Source organism: Thalassophryne amazonica, chromosome 21 (assembly GCF_902500255.1).
Source record: "Thalassophryne amazonica chromosome 21, fThaAma1.1, whole genome shotgun sequence".
NCBI classification, from domain to species: Eukaryota; Metazoa; Chordata; class Actinopteri; order Batrachoidiformes; family Batrachoididae; genus Thalassophryne; species Thalassophryne amazonica.
Window position 1 is genome coordinate 56,637 of NC_047123.1, and position 21,261 is coordinate 77,897.

The 21,261-nt window shown below is 42.0% G+C and overlaps 1 protein-coding gene across 1 annotated transcript in view; it reads right to left on the bottom strand.

Annotated features, from left to right (window-relative positions):
- The window catches only part of kcnk10a (potassium channel, subfamily K, member 10a), a 109,707-nt gene that overhangs the window by 48,413 nt on the left and 40,033 nt on the right, over positions 1-21,261 (bottom strand). The window contains exon 3 of the mRNA XM_034162199.1: positions 8,556-8,673. Coding sequence (XP_034018090.1) covers positions 8,556-8,673 — 118 coding nt within the window. The remainder of the gene's footprint in view (positions 1-8,555; positions 8,674-21,261) is intronic.

Genomic DNA, 21,261 nt, shown 5'->3' on the forward strand with positions numbered 1-21,261 from the left:
AAATGGTAGTATTTCAGAGGAGATGGCATTGAACACAGGAGCACCACAGGGTACAATCTTCCACCCTCTCTTTTTCTGTGTACACAAATGAGTTTAATATCAGTCATGTATTTTTTCATCTATTTAAGTACGCAGATGATATGGCGTTGGTTGCTCTACTGCAGAAGGGTGACACTGAAAGAGAAAATCTGTATTTTAACCATGTACTGAGCTTTCAAAATTGGTGTTCAAGCAGCTCCTTAGAAATAAATGTTCTATTTCATCCTTCCTGACTGCCAGAGGTAGTGCATAAGCACTGAATGTGTCAGGATGTGAGTTTTGTCTGGTTTTATTTTCATGGTTTTGTTTGGTTATGTTTTGTTGATTTTCTGTGTCTGTATTCTCTTGTTGGGTTCTTTTTGTTTGGGTCTGTCTGTCTCTGCCGACTCTTGGTGGTGGGCGTCTCCTCCTCTCTGGCCACTCCCACATTCTGGTGCATTCCATGCACACCTGATCACCTGGGTGTTTAAATAGCTCTCCAGTTTCCCTAGTCCTTCGCCAGATTGGCGCGCCTAGTCCCTTCTCTCGAGCTCTGTATCTTGTATTCTCATTCTGCCTGCTTCTCGTGTATTACGACCACCTGCCTGTATCCCAGACCACACGTTTGCCTAATGTTCCTGGTTTTGTTGCTCTTGGTGGACTGCCTTACTGTGTACCAGACCCCAATTGCTGTTTCAGTAAACTGCTTTTACACACAGAGCCTGTTGTCCGAGTCCTGCATTTGCGTCCTGCCTAAACCATCGCTGAGACCTGATAGAATGATCACCTTTGTACAAAAGCAGGTCGAGAATAAATATAAACAAAGTCACATGTGACCGTCAGGTGACCTACATGACCCTATATAAGTCACATGACACCAGAAGCTCAGTCCCTTAAACCTTCTCGCGAGCAAACGAGGATTCCGAGGGACCAAGTGCTCTGGCGGTCATCCAGGATTCATAGAACCGTAGTTACATGCATAACTTTCATTGTAAAGACCAAGGAGGTGGTCCTCCAAAATAACAAGAATATGATGAAGCCAGTAATCATACATGGCCAAAAGGTCGAGATGGTTGATGATTTTAAATACTTGGTACATACACTGACAGCAGTCTTAATTTCCAAATCAATATGGATCACATTTAAAAAAAAAATTTCACAACGCCTCTACTTGCTTTGCAAGCTCAACAATTTTGGAGTGAGTCAAGCTATTTTAGAAACAGTATATAACACCCTGGTGGAAAGTATTTTAGCATTTCATATGATCATGTAGTATGAAAATTTGAACATTAAACAGAGAAACAAACTGCACAAAATAGTGAATGTGTTACGGTTTGGACTACCAGCCAAGAGAGTAGAGCCCCAAAATGCAGGTCAGTAAGAACTCAAAACTTGTTTCAAAACTACAAGAGTTTATTTTTCCACAACTGCAAAAACAGGTGCATAGGTCCATGGAAATATAGACCTGGAATGGACGTGCGTACCTCAATCTATTAGTGTCGCTCAGGACAGGAAGGCGCCATTACTAAGGGTGGAGATGTGCCGATCATCAATAATAAACTGACTGTTTTTTTTTGCACTAGCGTCACTATTTCTTACCAGATTTTAATAAATGTAGGCTTGTTTTAAAGCCCTTTGAAAGCTCTTTCCAATGAACCTATGCATGTGTGGGTGAAAAAAAAAACTTTTATGTAAAATGCAGAAATTTGGGGAAACTATGACAAACTGTGCTGCTTTTCTCTCTCTATTGTCGCTACTTGTTAACAGATTTTAATAAAAGTAGGCTTGTTTTAAAGCCCTTTAATTTATCTTTCTAATGAACCCATACATGTCTGGGTAGAAAAAAAAATGTTTTAAGTAAAGTGTGGAAATTTGGGGGAAAATATGCCATTCTGTTCATTTACTGTGATGGTTTTTTCCTGTCATCATAATTCTCAATGGATTTTTATAAATGAAGCCTTGCAAGTTGTATTCAAGCTGATTAAAAGCTCTAACAAACCCATACATACATGTCTTGCCATTGTGCTCATTTACCTTGCTGCTTTTTCCACTGTAATATTATTGATAGTCTTTTAATGACAACAACATACAACCCCTGGCAATAATTATGGAATCACTGGCCTCGGAGGATGTTCATTCAGTTGTTTAATTTTGTAGAAAAAAAGCAGATCACAGACATGACACAAAACTAGTCATTTCAAATGGCAACTTTCTGGCTGTAAGAAACACTATAAGAAATCAAGAAAAAAAAATTGTGGCAGTCAGTAACGGTTACTTTTTTAGACCAAGCAGAGGAAAAAAATATGGACTCACTCAATTCTGAGGAATAAATTATGGAATCACCCTGTACATTTTCATCCCCAAAACTAACACCTGCATCAAATCACATATGCTTGTTAGTCTGCATCTAAAAAGGAGTGATCACACCTTGGAGAGCTGTTGCACCAAGTGGACTGACATGAATCATGGCTCCAACACGAGAGATGTCAGTTGAAACAAAGGAGAGGATTATCAAACTCTTAAAAGAGGGTAAATCATCACGCAATGTTGCAAAAGATGTTGGTTGTTTACAGTCAGCTGTGTCTAAACTCTGGACCAAATACAAACAACATGGGAAGGTTGTTAAAGGCAAACATACTGGTAGACCAAGGAAGACATCAAAGCGTCAAGACAGAAAACTTAAAGCAATATGTCTCAAAAATCAAAAATGTACAACAAAACAAATGAGGAATGAATGGGAGGAAACTGGAGTCAACGTCTGTGACCGAACTGTAAGAAACCGCCTAAAGGAAATGGGATTTACATACAGAAAAGCTAAACGAAAGCCATCATTAACACCTAAACAGAAAAAAACAAGGTTACAATGGCTAAAGAAAAGCAATCGTGGACTGTGGATGACTGGATGAAAGTCATATTCAGTGATGAATCTCGAATCTGCATTGGGCAAGGTGATGATGCTGGAACTTTTGTTTGGTTCCGTTCCAATGAGATTTATAAAGATGACTGCCTGAAGACAACATGTAAATTTCCACAGTCATTGATGATATGGGGCTGCATGTCATGTAAAGGCACTGGGGAGATGGCTGTCATTACATCATCAATAAATGCACAAGTTTACGTTGATATTTTGGACACTTTTCTGATGTTTAAGGATGATGAAATCATTTTTCAAGAAGATAATGCATCTTGCCATAGAGCAAAAACTGTGAAAACATTCCTTGCAAAAAGACACATAGGGTCAATTTCATGCCATAGGGTTAATGTCAACGAGCAGAATGTGATTTGATGCAGGTGTTAGTTTTGGGGATGGAAATTTACAGGGTGATTCCATAATTTATTCCTCAGAATTGAGTGAGTCCATATTTTTTCCTTTGCTTGGTCTAAAAAGTAACCGTTACTGACTGCCACAATCTTTTTTTCTTGATTTCTTTATAGTGTTTCTTAAAGCCAGAAAGTTGCCATTTGAAATGACTTTAGTTTTGTGTCATGTCTGTGATCTGCTTTTTTCTACAAAATTAAACAACAGAATGAACATCCTCCGAGGCCGGTGATTCCATAATTTTTGCCAGGGGTTGTATTGTAAGGCAAGGCCATACAATAATTACGTAAAAACCCCAACGGTCAAAACGACCCCCTGTGAGCAAGCACTTGGCGACAGTGGGAAGGAAAAAACTCCCTTTTAACAGGAAGAAACCTCCAGCAGAACCAGGCTCAGGGAGGGGCAGTCTCCTCCCTGAGGACTGGTTGGGGCTGAGGGAGAGAACCAGGAAAAAGACATGCTGTGGAGGGGAGCAGAGATCAATCACTAATGATTAAATGCAGAGTGGTGCATACAGAGCAAAAAGAGAAAGAAACACTCAGTGCATCATGGAAACCCCCCAGCAGTCTAAGTCTATAGCAGCATAACTAAGGGATGGTTCAGGGTCACCTAATCCAGCCATAACTATAAGCTTTAGCAAAAAGGAAAATTTTAAGCCTAATCTTAAAAGTAGAGAGGGTGTCTGTCTCCTGATCCGAATTGGGAGCTGGTTCCACAGGAGAGGAGCCTGAAAGCTGAAGGCTCTGCCTCCCTTCTACTCTTACAAACCCTAGGAACTACAAGTAAGCCTGCAGTCTGAGAGCGAAGCGCTCTATTGGGGTGATATGGTACTATGAGGTCCCTAAGATAAGATGGGACCTGATTATTCAAAACCTTATAAGAAGAAGAATTTTAAATTCTATTCTAGAATTAACAGGAAGCCAATGAAGAGAGGCCAATATGGGTGAGATATGCTCTCTCCTTCTAGTCCCCGTCAGTACTCTAGCTGCAGCATTTTGAATTAACTGAAGGCTTTTCAGGGAATTTTTAGGACAACCTGATAATAATGAATTACAATAGTCCAGCCTAGAGGAAATAAATGCATGAATAGTTTTTCAGCATCACTCTGAGACAAGACCTTCTAATTTTAGAGATATTGCGTAAATGCAAAAAGGCAGTCCTACATATTTGTTTAATATGCGCTTTGAATGACATATCCTGATCAAAAATGACTCCAAATTTCTCACAGTATTACTAGAGGTCAGGGTAATGCCATCCAGAGTAAGGATCTGGTTAGACACCATGTTTCTAAGATTTGTGGGGCCAAGTACAATAACTTCAGTTTTATCTGAGTTTAAAAGCAGGAAATTAGAGGTCATCCATGTCTTTATGTCTGTAAGACAATCCTGCAGTTTAACTAATTGGTGTGTGTCCTCTGGCTTCATGGATAGATAAGCTGGGTATCATCTGCATAACAATGAAAATTTAAGCAATGCCGTCTAATAATACTGCCTAAGGGAAGCATGTATAAAGTGAATAAAATTGGTCCTAGCACAGAACTTTGTGGAACTCCATAATTAACCTTAGTCTGTGAAGAAGATTCCCCATTTACATGAACAAATTGTAATCTATTAGATAAATATGATTCAAACCACCGCAGCGCAGTGCCTTTAATACCTATGGCATGCTCTAATCTCTGTAATAAAATTTTATGGTCAGCAGTATCAAAAGCAGCACTGAGGTCTAACAGAACAAGCACAGAGATGAGTCCACTGTCTGAGGCCATAAGAAGATCATTTGTAACCTTCACTAATGCTGTTTCTGTACTATGATGAATTCTAAAACCTGACTGAAACTCTTCAAATAGACCATTCCTCTGCAGATGATCAGTTAGCTGTTTTACAACTACCCTTTCAAGAATTTTTGAGAGAAAAGGAAGGTTGGAGATTGGCCTATAATTAGCTAAGATAGCTGGGTTAGTGATGGCTTTTTAAGTAATGGTTTAATTACTGCCACCTTAAAAGCCTGTGGTACATAGCCAACTAATAAAGATAGATTGATCATATTTAAGATCGAAGCATTAAATAATGGTAGGGCTTCCTTGAGCAGCCTGGTAGGAATGGGGCTAATAGACATGTTGATGGTTTGGATGAAGTAACTAATGAAAATAACTCAGACAGAACAATCGGAGAGAAAGAGTCTAACCAAATACCGGCATCACTGAAAGCAGCCAAAGATAACGATACGTCTTTGGGATGGTTATGAGTAAATTTTTTCTCTAATAGTTAAAATTTTATTAGCAAAAAAAGTCATGAAGTCATTACTAGTTAAAGTTAAAGGAATACTTGGCTCAGTAGAGCTCTGACTCTTTGTCAGCCTGGCTACAGTGCTGAAAAGAAACCTGGGGTTGTTCTTATTTTCTTTAAATAGTGATGAGTAGTAAGATGTCCTAGCTTTACGGAGGGCTTTTTTATAGAGCAACAGACTCTTTTTCCAGGCTAAGTGAAGATCTTCTAAATTAGTGAGACGCCATTTCCTCTCCAACTTACGGGTTATCTGCTTTAAGCTGTGAGTTTGTGAGTTATACCACGGAGTCAGGCACTTCTGATTTAAAGCTCTCTTTTTCAGAGGAGCTACAGCATCCAAAGTTGTCTTCAATGAGGATGTAAAACTACTGACGAGATACTCTATCTCACTTACGGAGTTTAGGTAGCTACTCTGCACTGTGTTGGTATATGGCATTAGAGAACATAAAGAAGGAATCATATCCTTAAACCTAGTTACAGCACTTTCTGAAAGACTTCTAGTGTAATGAAACTTATTCCCCACTGCTGGGTAGTCCATCAGAGTAAATGTAAATGTTAAGAAATGATCAGACAGAAGGGAGTTTTCAGGGAATACTGTTAAGTCTTCAATTTCCATACCATTAGTCAGAACAAGATCTAAGGTATGATTAAAGTGGTGGGTGGACTCATTTACATTTTGAGCAAAGCCAATAGAGTCTAATAATAGATTAAATGCAGTGTTGAGGCTGTCATTCTCAGCATCTGTGTGGATGTTAAAACCACCCACTATAATTATCTTATCTGAGCTAAGCACTAAGTCAGACAAAAGGTCTGAAAATTCACAGAGAAACTCACAGTAACGACCAGGTGGACAATAGATAATAACAAATAAAACTGGTTTTTGGGACTTCCAATTTGGATGGACAAGACTAAGAGTCAAGCTTTCAAATGAATTAAAGCTCTGTCTGGGTTTTTGATTAATTAATAAGCTGGAATGGAAGATTGCTGCAATGCAGAGGACAAATTTCATTGTGTGAATGTACAATGACAATAAAGGAAATTATTATTAACAATCATTAGCTCTTAGCTTCTGATCACTAAAATGGTGTTTGTGTGATAAATAAATAAAGTAAAGCGTGAAATGTGCTGCACATTCACCTGATTATCTGTTCAGTGGCTATAAGAAGCAGTTAACTTGTGTTTTTTACAAAGTATAATATAGTTCGTTAGCTGTGCTTATTAACATAATCATAACCCTAAACCATGTAATAATTTGCTTAACAGCTAAGACACTGGGTGTAGAGCATCATTCTGACACTGAAAGCATGCAGCTCACAGCCACAGCTATCTCTGCATAAAAACTTGTTGCTCCTGGCTAAAATTCAAGAAACTTCAAGTGGTGTGTTATATGCTCTCTTATAATACATAAAATGTGGGACCAGTTAGCTGTGGTAGCACCTTTTTAGGTTTTGTCGAGTCAGCCCACACAAAGAAAGCCTGAGTTTGTTGATCTTATGCTGATCTTATGTAGGACTGCTTTTTTGCATTTATGCAATATCTCTAAAATCAGAAAGGTCTTGTCTCAGAGTGATGCTGAAAACTAATTCATGCATTTATTTCCTCTAGGCTGGACTATTGTAATTCATTATTATCAGGTTGTCCTAAAAGTTCCCTAAAAAGCCTTCAGTTAATTCAAAATGCTGCAGCTAGAGTACTGTCAGGGACTAGAAGGAGAGAGCATATCTCACCCATATTGGCCTCTCTTCATTGGCTTCCTGTTAATTCTAGAATAGAATTTAAAATTCTTCTTCTTACTTATAAGGTTTTGAATAATCAGGTCCCATCTTATCTTAGGGACCTCGTAGTACCATATCACCCCAATAGAGCGCTTCGCTCTCAGACTGCAGGCTTACTTGTAGTTCCTAGGGTTTGTAAGAGTAGAATGGGAGGCAGAGCCTTCAGCTTTCAGGCTCCTCTCCTGTGGAACCAGCTCCCAATTCAGATCAGGGAGACAGACACCCTCTCTACTTTTAAGATTAGGCTTAAACTTTCCTTTTTGCTAAAGCTTATAGTTAGGGCTGGATCAGGTGACCCTGAACCATCCCTTAGTTATGCTGCTATAGACGTAGACTGCTGGGGGTTCCCATGATGCACTGTTTCTTTCTCTTTTGCTCTGTATGCACCACTCTGCATTTAATCATTAGTGATCGATCTCTGCTCCCCTCCACAGCATGTCTTTTTCCTGGTTCTCTCCCTCAGCCCCAACCAGTCCCAGCAGAAGACTGCCCCTCCCTGAGCCTGGTTCTGCTGGAGGTTTCTTCCTGTTAAAAGGGAGTTTTTCCTTCCCACTGTAGCCAAGTGCTTGCTCACAGGGGGTCATTTTGACCGTTGGGGTTTTACATAATTATTGTATGGCCTTGCCTTACAATATAAAGCGCCTTGGGGCAACTGTTGTGATTTGGCGCTATATAAAAAAATTGATTGATTGATTGATTGATTGATTAACACGTGTGTGCTTCATGAATAAATAATGTGGCAATTCAATTAATTTTGCTTCCTTTTTATGAAGTGGTTATGGTATGAAGTATGTTCTATGAAGTGGTGGTGTTACGGTAACGTAACGTAACACAATGCAACATCCTGATGGAACCCCTGATGCAGAGTTTTGTAGTCTTTGCTATCAAATGGCAGGTTTTGTGCAACAAATTTATCTGAGTTATCAACTTGAGTTATGGATCTTGGTGTTGCTGTCAGTATAGTAATGGGTTACAAAAGTGTGGCCATTTCTCTCCCAAGATGGTGAATGAAAATGTCACAGAAAGGAGCTCGATGACCGCTCTTGTGTTTATTCATATATATAGGATACAAAAACAGGACAGAAGATAACCATGGTGTACCTGAGTACATATTTCATGTCTGGATAAAGCAGGTAAGTTATCACACTGTGACAATACCTATGGTGGTGATGACAGTTCCAGCGAAGAAGAAGGCGCTACCCAGGTCCCAGTGGCTGGAGTTATATGAAGTATCTCCAACGGGATTCACACCAGCATTCACAGCATCCACAGAGTGCTGGGAAGGCAGGACAAGAAGTGCAAAGTGAAACTTGGTATAAACCCAGTTCAATTTATTTTATTTATATAGTGCCAAATCACAACACAAACCACCCTTTGCAAGGGTAAGGTCTAACATTACCAAGCCTTTGAGCAAGCACGTACGCAACAGTGGGTAGGAAAACTCCCTCAGGCAGGTTTTGAGGAAGAAACCTCAAGCAGACCGGAATCAAGTGGTGACCAACTAGCACTGTTTTTTGTATTCTCTGATGTCACATTAATGCGCAATCTGTGCTAATGGTGTGCTGATGGCTTTTACATACAGGCTTCATCTTCCCTTTTATTTTTAACATTTACAATCATTTCAAAGCTGTTTCTATAACCGCACTGAGCAGACTGAACAGACACAAAGCTCCACAAATGTGCAGAATGACAGCTGACAGGTTTTGAATTAACCTCAGGTGAAAGAGGCCCATGAGGACACACAAGAGTAGGCCCAGATGACTCCAATGCAGTAAGCTGGTTCAGATTTGTTCAATTGCCAATCCTAGTAAGATTCTTAGTCTAGTGTAGTCTAGTCTTTCATTAATATAAGGTCATTGACCTTGTAATATTTGTTGATTGATTGACAACCTAATTTTGGAATATTTTGATCTGATTGGCTTATGTGAAACCTGGTTAAGCCCAATCATTTCCTGCCTTGAAATGCTAGCTGGTCCCCGCCTCCTTCGTGCACATGGAAAAGGAAGCAGTCAATTAGCAGCAAGTTCCTCCATTTCACTGGCTGGACAAAACCAATATTGAATGCCCGTGACCTTCGATCCCTCAGGTGGCACTGCATTAAAAACCGGTATCACTGTCTGAAGGATCTTATCGCATGGGCTCAGGAACACTTCAGAAAACCATTGTCAGTTAACACAGTTTGTCGTTACATCTACAAGTGCAAGTTAAAACTCTACCATGCAAAGCGAAAACCAAACATCAACATTCAGAAACGCCGCCAAATTGTTTTTGGAAATCATGGACGTCGTGTCCTCCGGACAAAAGAGGAAGAAGACCTTCCAGAATGTTACCAGTACAAAGTTCAAAAACCAGCATCTGTGATGGTATGGGGGTGTGTTAGTGCCCATGGCATGGACAACTTACACATCTGTGATGGCACCATCAATGCTGAAAGGTCCATCCAGGTTTTGGAGCAACACATGCTGCCATCCAAGCAATGTCTTTTTCAGGGACGTCCCTGCTTATTTCAGCAAGACAATGCCAAGCCACATTCTGCACGTGTTACAACAGCGTGGTTTCATAGTAAAAGAGTGCGGGTACTAGACTGGCCTGCCTGCAGTCCAGACCTGTCGCCCATTGAAAATGTGTGGTGCATTATGAAGCACAAAATACGACAACGGAGACCCCGGACTGTTGAACAACTAAAGTCATACATCAAGCAAGAATGGGAAAGAATTCCATCTACAAAGCTTCAACAATTAGTGTCCTCAGTTCCCAAACGCTTATTGAGTGTTGTTAGAAGGAAAGGTGATGTAACACAGTGGTAAACATACCACTGTCCCAGCTTTTTTGAAACCTGTTGTAGGCATCCATTTAAAAATGAGCAAATATTTGCACAAAAACAATAAAGTTTATCAGTTTGAACATTAAATATCTTATCTTTGTGGTGTATTCAATTGAATATAGGTTGAAGAGGTTTTGAAAATCATTGTATTCTGTTTTTATTTACATTTTACACAACATCCCAACTTCACTGGAATTAGGGTTGTACAAGCAATTTTTAAAACAGAACAACTGAAGCTGAGAGTAAATATGAGACATATAAAAACAAATTATAACTAATACGAGGGCTGTCCGTAAAGTATAGGTCCTTTTTATTTTTTTCAAAAACTATATGGATTTCATTCATATGTTTTTACGTCAGACATGCTTGAACCCTCGTGCGCATGCGTGAGTTTTTCCACGCCTGTCGGTGACGTCATTCGCCTGTGAGCACTCCTTGTGGGAGGAGTCGTCCAGCCCCTCGTCGGAATTCCTTTGTCTGAGAAGTTGCTGAGAGACTGGCGCTTTGTTTGATCAAAATTTTTTCTAAACCTGTGAGACACCTCGAAGTGGACATGGTTCGAAAATTAAGCTGGTTTTCAGTGAAAATTTTAACAGCTGATGAGAGATTTTGAGGTGATTCTGTCACTTTAAGGACTTTTCACGGTGCGAGACCGTCGCGCAGCGCTCTCAGGCAGCGTCATCAGCCTGTTTCAAGCTTAAAACCTCCACATTTCAGGCTCTATTGATCCAGGACGTCGGTGAGAGAACAGAGACGTTTCAGAAGAAGTCGGTTTCAGCATTTTGTATGTTCGGATGCAGCCCGGAGAATCGACCAGCGTTTGAAGGACCCAGTATAAAATAAGCAGAGCACGGTACAAAGGATAACAGAGTTTAATGAACATAACAGTGCTGTGAAAAATATAAAAGTGCGCGGTCTGGCGTGGTGGATTGCGGTGCGCTCCCAGCAGCGCTAACGGTCCGGAAGCCAGAACTGGTTCGGACCCAAGGACCCCCGCCGACACCCCCCAGGTGGCCGCGACAAACTGAGTCTCAGGAAGTGTGCTGACGAGCGTGAGACCTCACCCTCTCCTCTTTCACAGACCATGCATCAAACCTGGATATTCTCTGCATCCACTGATGATGAGATGGCTCCCGAGACGACGATCTCACCCGTCTGGTCACAAGGTCGAGTCTCTGGCAAATACACACTGTGTACTCCAGTCTTAAATGCCGCCATGTTCCAATCCATGTAGATGCACCACAGCTGTGAGTCCTGACGAGCCGCAGGTGATCAGGGTGAGGTCCTGATAAACTCAGCTACACAGCCACTCAGTCCCAAATGCAAGCCACCTGGAAGGAAAAACAAAAGACAGAAACAAAAAGGCAGCCAGGCCCCCCAGCCATACAACAGTACCCCACCCTCATGGGAAGCATCCCGGCGACCACACAAACCTGGCCCAGGAGAAACACCCCCCTCCAGGGACCATGGCTGGAAACCGTATCCGCATTCATCTTCCAACAGAATCTTCATCTACAGAACGGTAGATGTCTTCTCCTCTGGCTGCATCTTTGCCCTTGTTTCTATCAGTCAATTAGCACAGGTGTGGCCAGGAGTTCTTGAACCTGTGCGGTCAGCCTTTGTCCAACCATGTTCACAGTCTGATTAGTCATAAAACAAAAAAGACAAACACAAACAACCAAACACCCCCCCCCCCTCCCCAGAGGCCCGTTCCATCAAACCCCGGGAAGGGGAGAAAAGAAAAACAACCCAAACTTAAGCTAACAAATAAAAACACTACCCCCCCCCCAGAGGACCGTTCCATCAAAGGGGAGAAAAGAAAAACAACCCAAACTTAAGCTTGCAAATAAAACTGCTAACACCCCCCCCCCTCCCCCCCAATGACATGTAGGGACCAACACCCCCCAGAGACATCCCGCCAGCTCCAGGAGTAATAACCACAGCCGAGGTCCCTCTGGGATCCAACGTCACCCACGGGGACTCCCAGCGCCTCCCAGAGGACCATTCCATCAACCCCAGGAGACGCCTCCCCTCATGACCAACGGACCCAGCCCCGGCCATCTATGGCTAGATGGACCCACAGCCCTTTCCCCCCCAGAGGACACCACAGTCAAACCCTGAGGGCGGAAACTGGGGGGAAAAACAAAAGGAGAAAAAAAAACATACAAACAAAACAACCCCAACCCCACCCCCTTGGCGCAGTGGAAACTGGAAGCACGTCCAGTGTCACCAACCGTGACTATACCCCAGAAGCCAACCGGGAGGAGTGGAACAGCGGTTATGGCAGACGGCACAAAAGGGCGCCACTCCTCCGACTTCTAAACCAGCCACCAGCTGCGGGTATATCCCACTGCCCCAAACCTCAGCCACGCCGATGGCAGACGGCTCAAAGGCGTGCTGAAGCCGGAGGTGGAACAGGGAAACAACAAACAAAACATCCCCCCCCCCCCCCCAGGTGCAGAGGTTACCCGGGAAACGCCCAGCATAACCAAACTGCACCACTCCAGCAACGCCGACACTACGGCTCACACGGCTGGAGCCAGAGGAGAAGAGAGGGAACAAAAGAAAACACCCCAAACCCCCCCCCCTCCCCTCCCGGGTGCAGAGGTTACCTGGGAAACGCCCAGCATAACCAAACTGCACCACTCCAGCAATGCCGACTCTACGACTCACCCGGCTGGAGTCAGAGGAGAAGAGAGGGCATAACAAAAAACAAAACAAAAAAAAAGAAAAAACAACCCAATTACCCCCCCATGACCCCCCAGGGGACTGTCCCATCAAACCCTGGGAGGTGAAACTGAAAGAAATAAAAAGAAAGACTAACAGACTAACATAAGGTTGCTTGGGTCCTTTTTCTTTTTTTTTTTTTTTTTTGACAGAACTGCAGGGTCACGACCCCAGACACTAAATAGTGTACAAATAAAAACCCACACAAAAACCAACTCAAAAAACACCCACACAAAAATGAACACACACAAAACTAATAAGTGATTTATACCGTCAAGCTCAAACAAATGGAACACACCTGTTCCAACTTAAGAGCTTGACGGTAATGTGACTCAGTCACCAAAAGAGGGAGCCAAAGTGCTAAAAATGAAAAACCCCCTTTGGTGACAGAAAATAATTCATGCTGCTTTCCTGTGAGCAGCACACAACCAAAAATGTGATTCAACTAAATAACACCGGAGCTGACACAACAGACGCAGTAGTTATCTTCATCCGGGGAAACGGGGCTACAACTGTCACACGGGAAGCACAGCGACCCGTGCCACAGAGCTCCGCCGTGCGCGTGCACCCATTACAGACACACTCTTGCAGCTCCCGTTTAAACCTCTTATCCGGTCGGAGCGTGACGCGAAGCCGTCGCCAGTCACACTCCACCACGACCCTCGGATAAGGCACACACAGGAACACGGCTGCATGAGCGCTCAAATCAGTATTCGGTAATGGGTTCTCCAACGCGCACCATCCGGGCGGAGAGCACCCGCAACTGATCCAGATAACTTCTGAACGTCTGCTGCCGCCTTCCCGGCGCGTTACCGTCTCTGCTACCGCTGGGTCCGTGATGTTTGGCCAGAGACTACTGTTATGTGTCGGACGCAGCCCGGAGAACTGACCAGCGTTTGAAGGACCCAGTATAAAATAAGCAGAGCACGGTACAAAGGATAACAGAGTTTAATGAACATAACAGTGCTGTGAAAAATATAAAAGTGCGCGGTCTGGCATGGTGGATTGCGGTGCGCTCCCAGCAGCGCTAACGGTCCGGAGCCAGAACTGGTTCGGACCCAAGGACCCCGCCGACACCCCCCAGGTGGCCGCGACAAACCGAGTCTCAGGAAGTGTGCTGACGAGCGTGAGACCTCACCCTCTCCTCTTTCACAGACCATGCATCAAACCTGGACGTTCTCTGCATCCACTGATGATGAGATGGCTCCCGAGACGACGATCTCACCCGTCTGGTCACAAGGTCGAGTCTCTGGCAAATACACACTGTGTACTCCAGTCTTAAATGCCACCATGTTCCAATCCATGTAGATGCACCACAGCTGTGAGTCCTGACGAGCCGCAGGTGATCAGGGTGAGGTCCTGATAAACTCAGCTACACAGCCACTCAGTCCCAAATGCAAGCCACCTGGAAGGAAAAACAAAAGACAGAAACAAAAAGGCAGCCAGGCCCCCCAGCCATACAACAATTTTATCCGGATATTCCACTGTTAAAGGAGATTTTTCTTAATGAAAGACGTGCGGACGGGTCCGCGCGTCGGGACGCAGCCGACGCGGTGCGGCGGCACAGGAAAAACACCTCCGTGTTGATAACCATTTGTTAAAATCCAGTTGGCTTTTGATGGCTTTCAGTGGAGTGAGTATATGAGAAATTGTTTATCAGCTGGAGATGTTCCAACTTGTCCTTAAGGCTTCCAGCAGAGGTGTTTTTCCTGTGACGGAGCGTCGCGGTGGCTGCGAGCCGACGCTGCAATCCGCCCGCACGTCTTTCATTAAAAAAATCTCCTTTAACAGTGGAATATCCGGATAAAATGCTGAAACCGACTTCTTCTGAAACTTCTCTGTTCTCTCACGACGTCCTGGATCAACAGAGCCTGAAATGTGGAGGTTTTAAGCTTGAAACAGGCTGATGACGCTGCCTGAGAGCGCTGCACGACGTCTCGCACCGTGGGAAGTCCTTAAAGCGACAGAATCACCTCAAAATCTCTCATCAGCTGTTAAAATTTTCACTGAAAACCAGCTTAATTTTCGAACCATGTCCACTTCGATGTGTCTCACAGGTTTAGAAAAAATTTTGATCAAACAAAGCGCCAGTCTCTCAGCAACTTCTCAGACAAAGGAATTCCGACGAGGGGCTGGACGACTCCTCCCACAAGGAGTGCTCACAGGCGAATGACGTCACCGACAGGCGTGGAAAAACTCACGCATGCGCACGAGGGTTCAAGCATGTCTGACATAAAAACATATGAATGAAATCCATATAGTTTTTGAAAAAAATAAAAAGGACCTATACTTTACGGACAGACCTCGTATTATGCAATCTTGCAAAAGACAGTATTACAGCGATTTATTAGAAAAAAACAAACATCAAAGGTACTTGGAAGATCTTAAATTAAATAATTTATTGTCAAAGATTATCCAACATATTTTTACTCAAATACTGATACAATTATTAAGGAAAAGAAAGCCATAGTAGATCATTTTAATGATTATTTTTCCAATGTGGGGACAAATTTAGCAAATTCAATTGTACCTTCTAATATGACTTCTTGGGATAACAGAGCAACAAGTAATAACCTTTCAGATTCAATATTTAAAAGAGAAACTGATGAATGTGAAATACAGTGGTCCCTCATTTATTGCGGGAGTTCCGTTCTAAAAATAGCCCGCGATAGGTGAAATCCGCGAAGTAGTCAGCGTTATTTTTTACAATTATTATAGATGTTTTAAGGCTGTAAAACCCCTCACTACACACATTTTCTCACTTTTCTCTCCTGTGTAAACACTCTCAAAGTTCAAACCTTAGCAGAAAAATAAGACCAGTATTATAGAATGAAACCAAAGATCAAAACCTGTTTTCAGGCCCAAACATTTGTTTGAGAAATAAAAATAGAACGTTTTTCTATAATTAATTATGATGGCTTTTAGAACTAACAAATTTAATTTTAACCCCTTAACGCCCGAATTTATATTGCTGTATATAAAAAAATGTTTTGTGTGTGTTTTTGCCTTCAAGTAGATGGTAAATAATGTTGAGATTATTAATTTCACTTTTGCACAAAAACTAGATAGTAATATAGGGTATTCTGGTAATGACTTTATGTTATAATGTTATAATAATAATGATGGCATGTTGCAAATTTGCAACAACGGGCATACAGGTCAATTTGGTAAGTTGCATATTTGAGTCAGAGATTGTAGCATATATGCGATGATGGGCGTTAAGGGGTTAACGATCAACCTACGAGGTTGGACACATAAGAAATTATTAATAGTGACTGACCAGTATTTCACAGTTCCTCTGATCGCGCCTCTTCGTCCTGGCGCCGCTGTGCAGCGTGTTTTTCCACTGAGTCACACCTCAGTGCAGGTATCTTTTTCCGAGTGAAGAACACAGTTATGGGTAGTTGTTGGCGCTCTTTTTTTCTTCTGGGCGAGAAGATTCTTATAAACAGACACACGCAGAACACAATGCACGTGCTCTTTTTTCGCTCACTGCCTCCGGTGTTACTGTTGCGGGACGGATGCGGGACCCGCAAAGAATCCAAGTCATTAAAAAGAAACAAACTTCTCTCAGTGGCCACAGAGCTCTGCGGCTGCCGTTACTGAGACCATGCAGCGCTGCTGAATTCTATCCTTGTGGGCTGCTGGAGCGCTCTGCACCAAAACAGCAAGCGTAGTCTCTGGACCTGTTGCCAGATTTTTGCTGCAACTCAGCACAGCAGAAAGTGGGGCGGTGTGAGTGGCCCGCTGCAGTGCTTACCGAGCCCGCAGACTCGGTAAGCGCATCGGAGGCAGTGAGAGCAATCGCAGTGATGCCAACCGGCCCACCTGATGAGGACGCAGAACACAATGCGCTGTTAAAAAAAAAGAAGCATGCAAAATTGCACTAAAAAAATCCGCGAAACTGTGAGGCCGCGAAAGGTGAACCGCGATATAGCGAGGGACGACTGTACCATAGATCATACCTTATTATTTGATAAATTATGGAAGTATGGCATCAGAGGATTAACTCATAATTGGATAGCTACTTATTTCTACAATAGGTATCAATGTGTTCATATTGAGTTAGGGTTGGGATAAATTTTGTATTTTTGAGGTGTACTTGTGGGGTGCCCCAGGGCTAAGTCCTTGGGCTTTTGTTGTTTCTTTTATATATTAATGACATATGTTTAGTTTCTAAGTGTGTGAGTTGTATTTTATTTGCTGATGATGCAAATGTGTTTTGTAGTGGGGACCATTTGGGACAGGTTCTGGACATGATGGAGAGAGAACTACAGAGGTTTAAAGAATGTTTGATTCAAACAAATTGTCGCTTCACTTTGGTAAAACAAAGTGTATCATTTTTAGAAATAAGCCCAGGAATTTATGTAAAAATTTATTAGTACACAATGTTGAAATTGAACTTGTAAATGAAACTAAATTTCTTGGGGTCTTTATTGATGATAATCTAAGTTGGAAAACACATATAAATTATGTTAAATCTAAAATGTCAAAGATCATTGCCATTCTGTATAAAGCACAAGACGTCCTCTCCCAACACTCATTAGTTACCTTATATCATTCATTACTTCTTCCATACATGACCTACTGTATTGAAGTTTGGGGAACCACCTACAAAACTAACACAAATCCTATATTTTTACTTCAAAAGAAAATTATAATTATTAGTAAGAAACCATATCATGAGCCAATAATCCATTGTTTGTCCGTTTGCATATTTTAAAATTCTGGGATTTGATTGATTACATCATAATACAAATTATGTTTAAAGTAAAAAACAAACTTTTACCACAACATGTCCAGAACCTGTTTAAAATGAGAGACTCCAGTTATAATTTGAACATTATTATTTCAGAAATCAAATATTCGAACTACCGTAAAAAGTCATTGTGTTTCTTTGAAAGATGTTAATATTTGGAATAATTGTCCGGATAACATAAAATCACTTGGTAATTTGGTCGACTTTAAAAAAAATTATTTGATTACTTGCTATAGCATGATGAATTAGGTTTATTGCTTTTTTTGTTGTTTTTGGTGCACTGCTGTTTGAATGTTTGTGTTCTTGAAATTTTAGTTTAGGGATTAATTTATACTTTGTATTAAGTATCATGGGTATATGTATAAATTTACATACATATGTACAGTCCAGTCCATCTCCATCTGGACCGTTAGTTTATGTCGACACGCAGCAGGCGATCTGAACGTCACGTCTGTCTGACAGGACCATATGACAGGCCAACAGTACGACAAATATGCCACTTTCAGTGACATATCAGCAGAAATACACCATAGCAAATGCTGTTTGGTCAGCTATCACAGCGCTTTTCGTCTGTTATTTAGAAAATACGTTTGTCTGCTTATTAATTAGAGCCATTTCACGCTCCTTTTATGAGACAGTGATTGTGGCGCAGTGGTAGAGTTGCTGTCTGGTAATCAGATGGCGTTGATTCAAATCTTATGAGTGGTGTTGTTTCTTTTTTTAACCATGGTTGTTTAACCGCTTCTGTATTGCGTCCCCTTTATGCATTATTTATATCAACCCAGTGATATTCACTAATTATACAACTGGTTTTTATTTCATTTTCCTCCAAATCAGCAGCGCGCTGTGGTGCAGCTCGTCCCATGGAACACAATGCGAGCCACTGCAGCAGTGTGAGCTGCTGTTCCTGCTTGACAGACACCGTTGCGTGCAGAAACCATGGCGCCGGCGTCGTGCATGCCTGCCCGTTAGCACGATGTTTTGCGGTACGCAAATTTGAAGTGCTTCACACTGTTTCACCGTATTTGTCCAAACGTCGTCCACTATTCGCACTATGTGTGAAGGGGCCTTTAATCATTTTCAGAAAAATTGCCCCTCCTGAGTAATTTTGCAGGAGCTGTCCATTGAATCAATCAATCAATCAATTTTTTTTTTTATATAGCGCCAAATCACAACAAACAGTTGCCCCAAGGCGCTTTATATTGTAAGGCAAGGCCATACAATAATTATGTAAAACCCCAACAGTCAAAACGACCCCCTGTGAGCAAGCACTTGGCTACAGTGGGAAGGAAAAACTCCCTTTTAACAGGAAGAAACCTCCAGCAGAACCAGGCTCAGGGAGGGGCAGTCTTCTACTGGGACTGGTTGGGGCTGAGGGAGAGAACCAGGAAAAAGACATGCTGTGGAGGGGAGCAGAGATCGATCACTAATGATTAAATGCAGAGTGGTGCATACAGAGCAAAACGAGAAAGAAACAGTGCATCATGGGAACCCCCCAGCAGTCTACGTCTATAGCAGCATAACTAAGGGATGGTTCAGGGTCACCTGATCCAGCCATAACTATAAGCTTTAGCAAAAAGGAAGGTTTTAAGCCTAATCTTAAAAGTAGAGAGGGTGTCTGTCTCCCTGATCTGAATTGGGAGCTGGTTCCACAGGAGAGGAGCCTGAAAGCTGAAGGCTCTGCCTCCCATTCTACTCTTACAAACCCTAGGAACTACAAGTAAGCCTGCAGTCTGAGAGCGAAGCGCTCTATTGGGGTGATATGGTACTATGAGGTCCCTAAGATAAGATGGGATCTGATTATTCAAATCCTTATAAGTAAGAAGAAGAATTTTAAATTCTATTCTAGAATTAACAGGAAGCCAATGAAGAGAATTTTTATGCTTAAATAGATTTTTGCTGGTTATTGGTGGTCTGGGAGCAGACACCGTCTCTACTGTGATGTAATCCTGTTTGTGATGTTCATCGACAAGACTTCAAGGTACAGTCAGAGACAGGAGGGTGTCCATTTTGGTGATATCAGATCGCTGCATCGCTGCTGTCTGCAGATGATGTGGTTCTGTTGGTTCATCAGGCAGTAACCTCTGATTCACATTCTGTAGGTTTGAGGCTGAGTGTGAAGTGACTGGGATGAGAATCAGCATCTCCAAATCTCGGCTCATGGGAGTTATTTCCCCAAGTGGAGGAGTTTAAGTATCTCTAGTTTACAAGTGGGGGTAAACTGAACTGTGAGATTAACAGACAGATTGGAGTGGCATGTGATGTATTGTGGACGCTGCACGCTGTGCGTTGTGGTTAAGAAAGAACTAAGCCAGAAGGCGAGACTCTCAATTTGCGCTCCTATCTTTACCTGTGGTCTTTTACCTTTGGTAAAAGACTGAAAGAATAAGGTCATGGATACAAGTGGGGGAAATTAAATTCTTCCATCGGGTATCTGGGCTTATACTCTGGGAGGGGTATGGAGTACTAGAGTCCCCTGATTAAGGAGAGTAATGTCAGCTTAGAACATGGTGTCATTTTGGTTCCAACTGTGCTGAACTACTGAATGAACCTTTTATGTTTTCAACATTTTTTAAATCATTTAACTACATACAGCAACACATCCAGGTCCAGGTGCTATCAAAATAAACATAAAATAGTTAAGCTTTCAAATTTACATAAATTTACAATTTATGATGATTTATTCAATTAATTTAAAGCCTGATTTATGCTTCTGCAGCTCTGTAACTCTGTGTCATACAATGACGTGTGTAGGAGTTTTAAAGTTCTCCGTCTCTGGATTTTGCTTTATTCTGGACTAATTTGACCCTCAACAAGCTTTTCTTTCTACAATCATCACCTCCAAATCAAAGGTAAGCTGTACAATTTCCTCTTTTTCAGACGCCGTGTTATAAAGTTGTGGACTTTTCTGATCCATTTGTAATCAGTGTGCACACTGTAAAAACTATTAAAATATGATGGCAGACAAAGGAGTGAAGGCAGAAAAGTGTCAAATCACAGCCTTTTGTGTCTGCTTTAAAAGGTGCACATCCAGGCTTCAGCCCCCAGTCTGAACACTGTGTGAAAAGAATAAATGGTCAGACTTTAATCACAGAAATGACTCCAGTCCCACTTTACTCAAATCGGCAAGTGTCAGCGCTGAACTGCTCGGGTTTTTTAATGGGAATACATTAAGATCAGACGGAACACTTTATCTGATGTGAGCGAAAAATCCATTATACAAAATCTGTTATATACAGTGTTTATTACATGGAAAACAATAAAACAATAAAAAGCAATGGAAAACTTTGGGACTTTTTTGACCGGTGGCTGTGAATATCTGGTTTATACGATGACAGGGTAGGGACGTTTTACTGTACATGGGACTAAACAATAAATTTACCTCTCAAAGCTTTGATGATGATGTCGGCTTCCATCCCACACGGCTGACTTTATTTTCTCAAATTTTTCTTCTGTTCGGATCTGAAGCAAATCTGTACATCTTGAAGCCCTTGTTGTGTCTATTTGTGCCTCCAACCTGGCATTTTTTACATGCAGACACATTATCAGCCAAT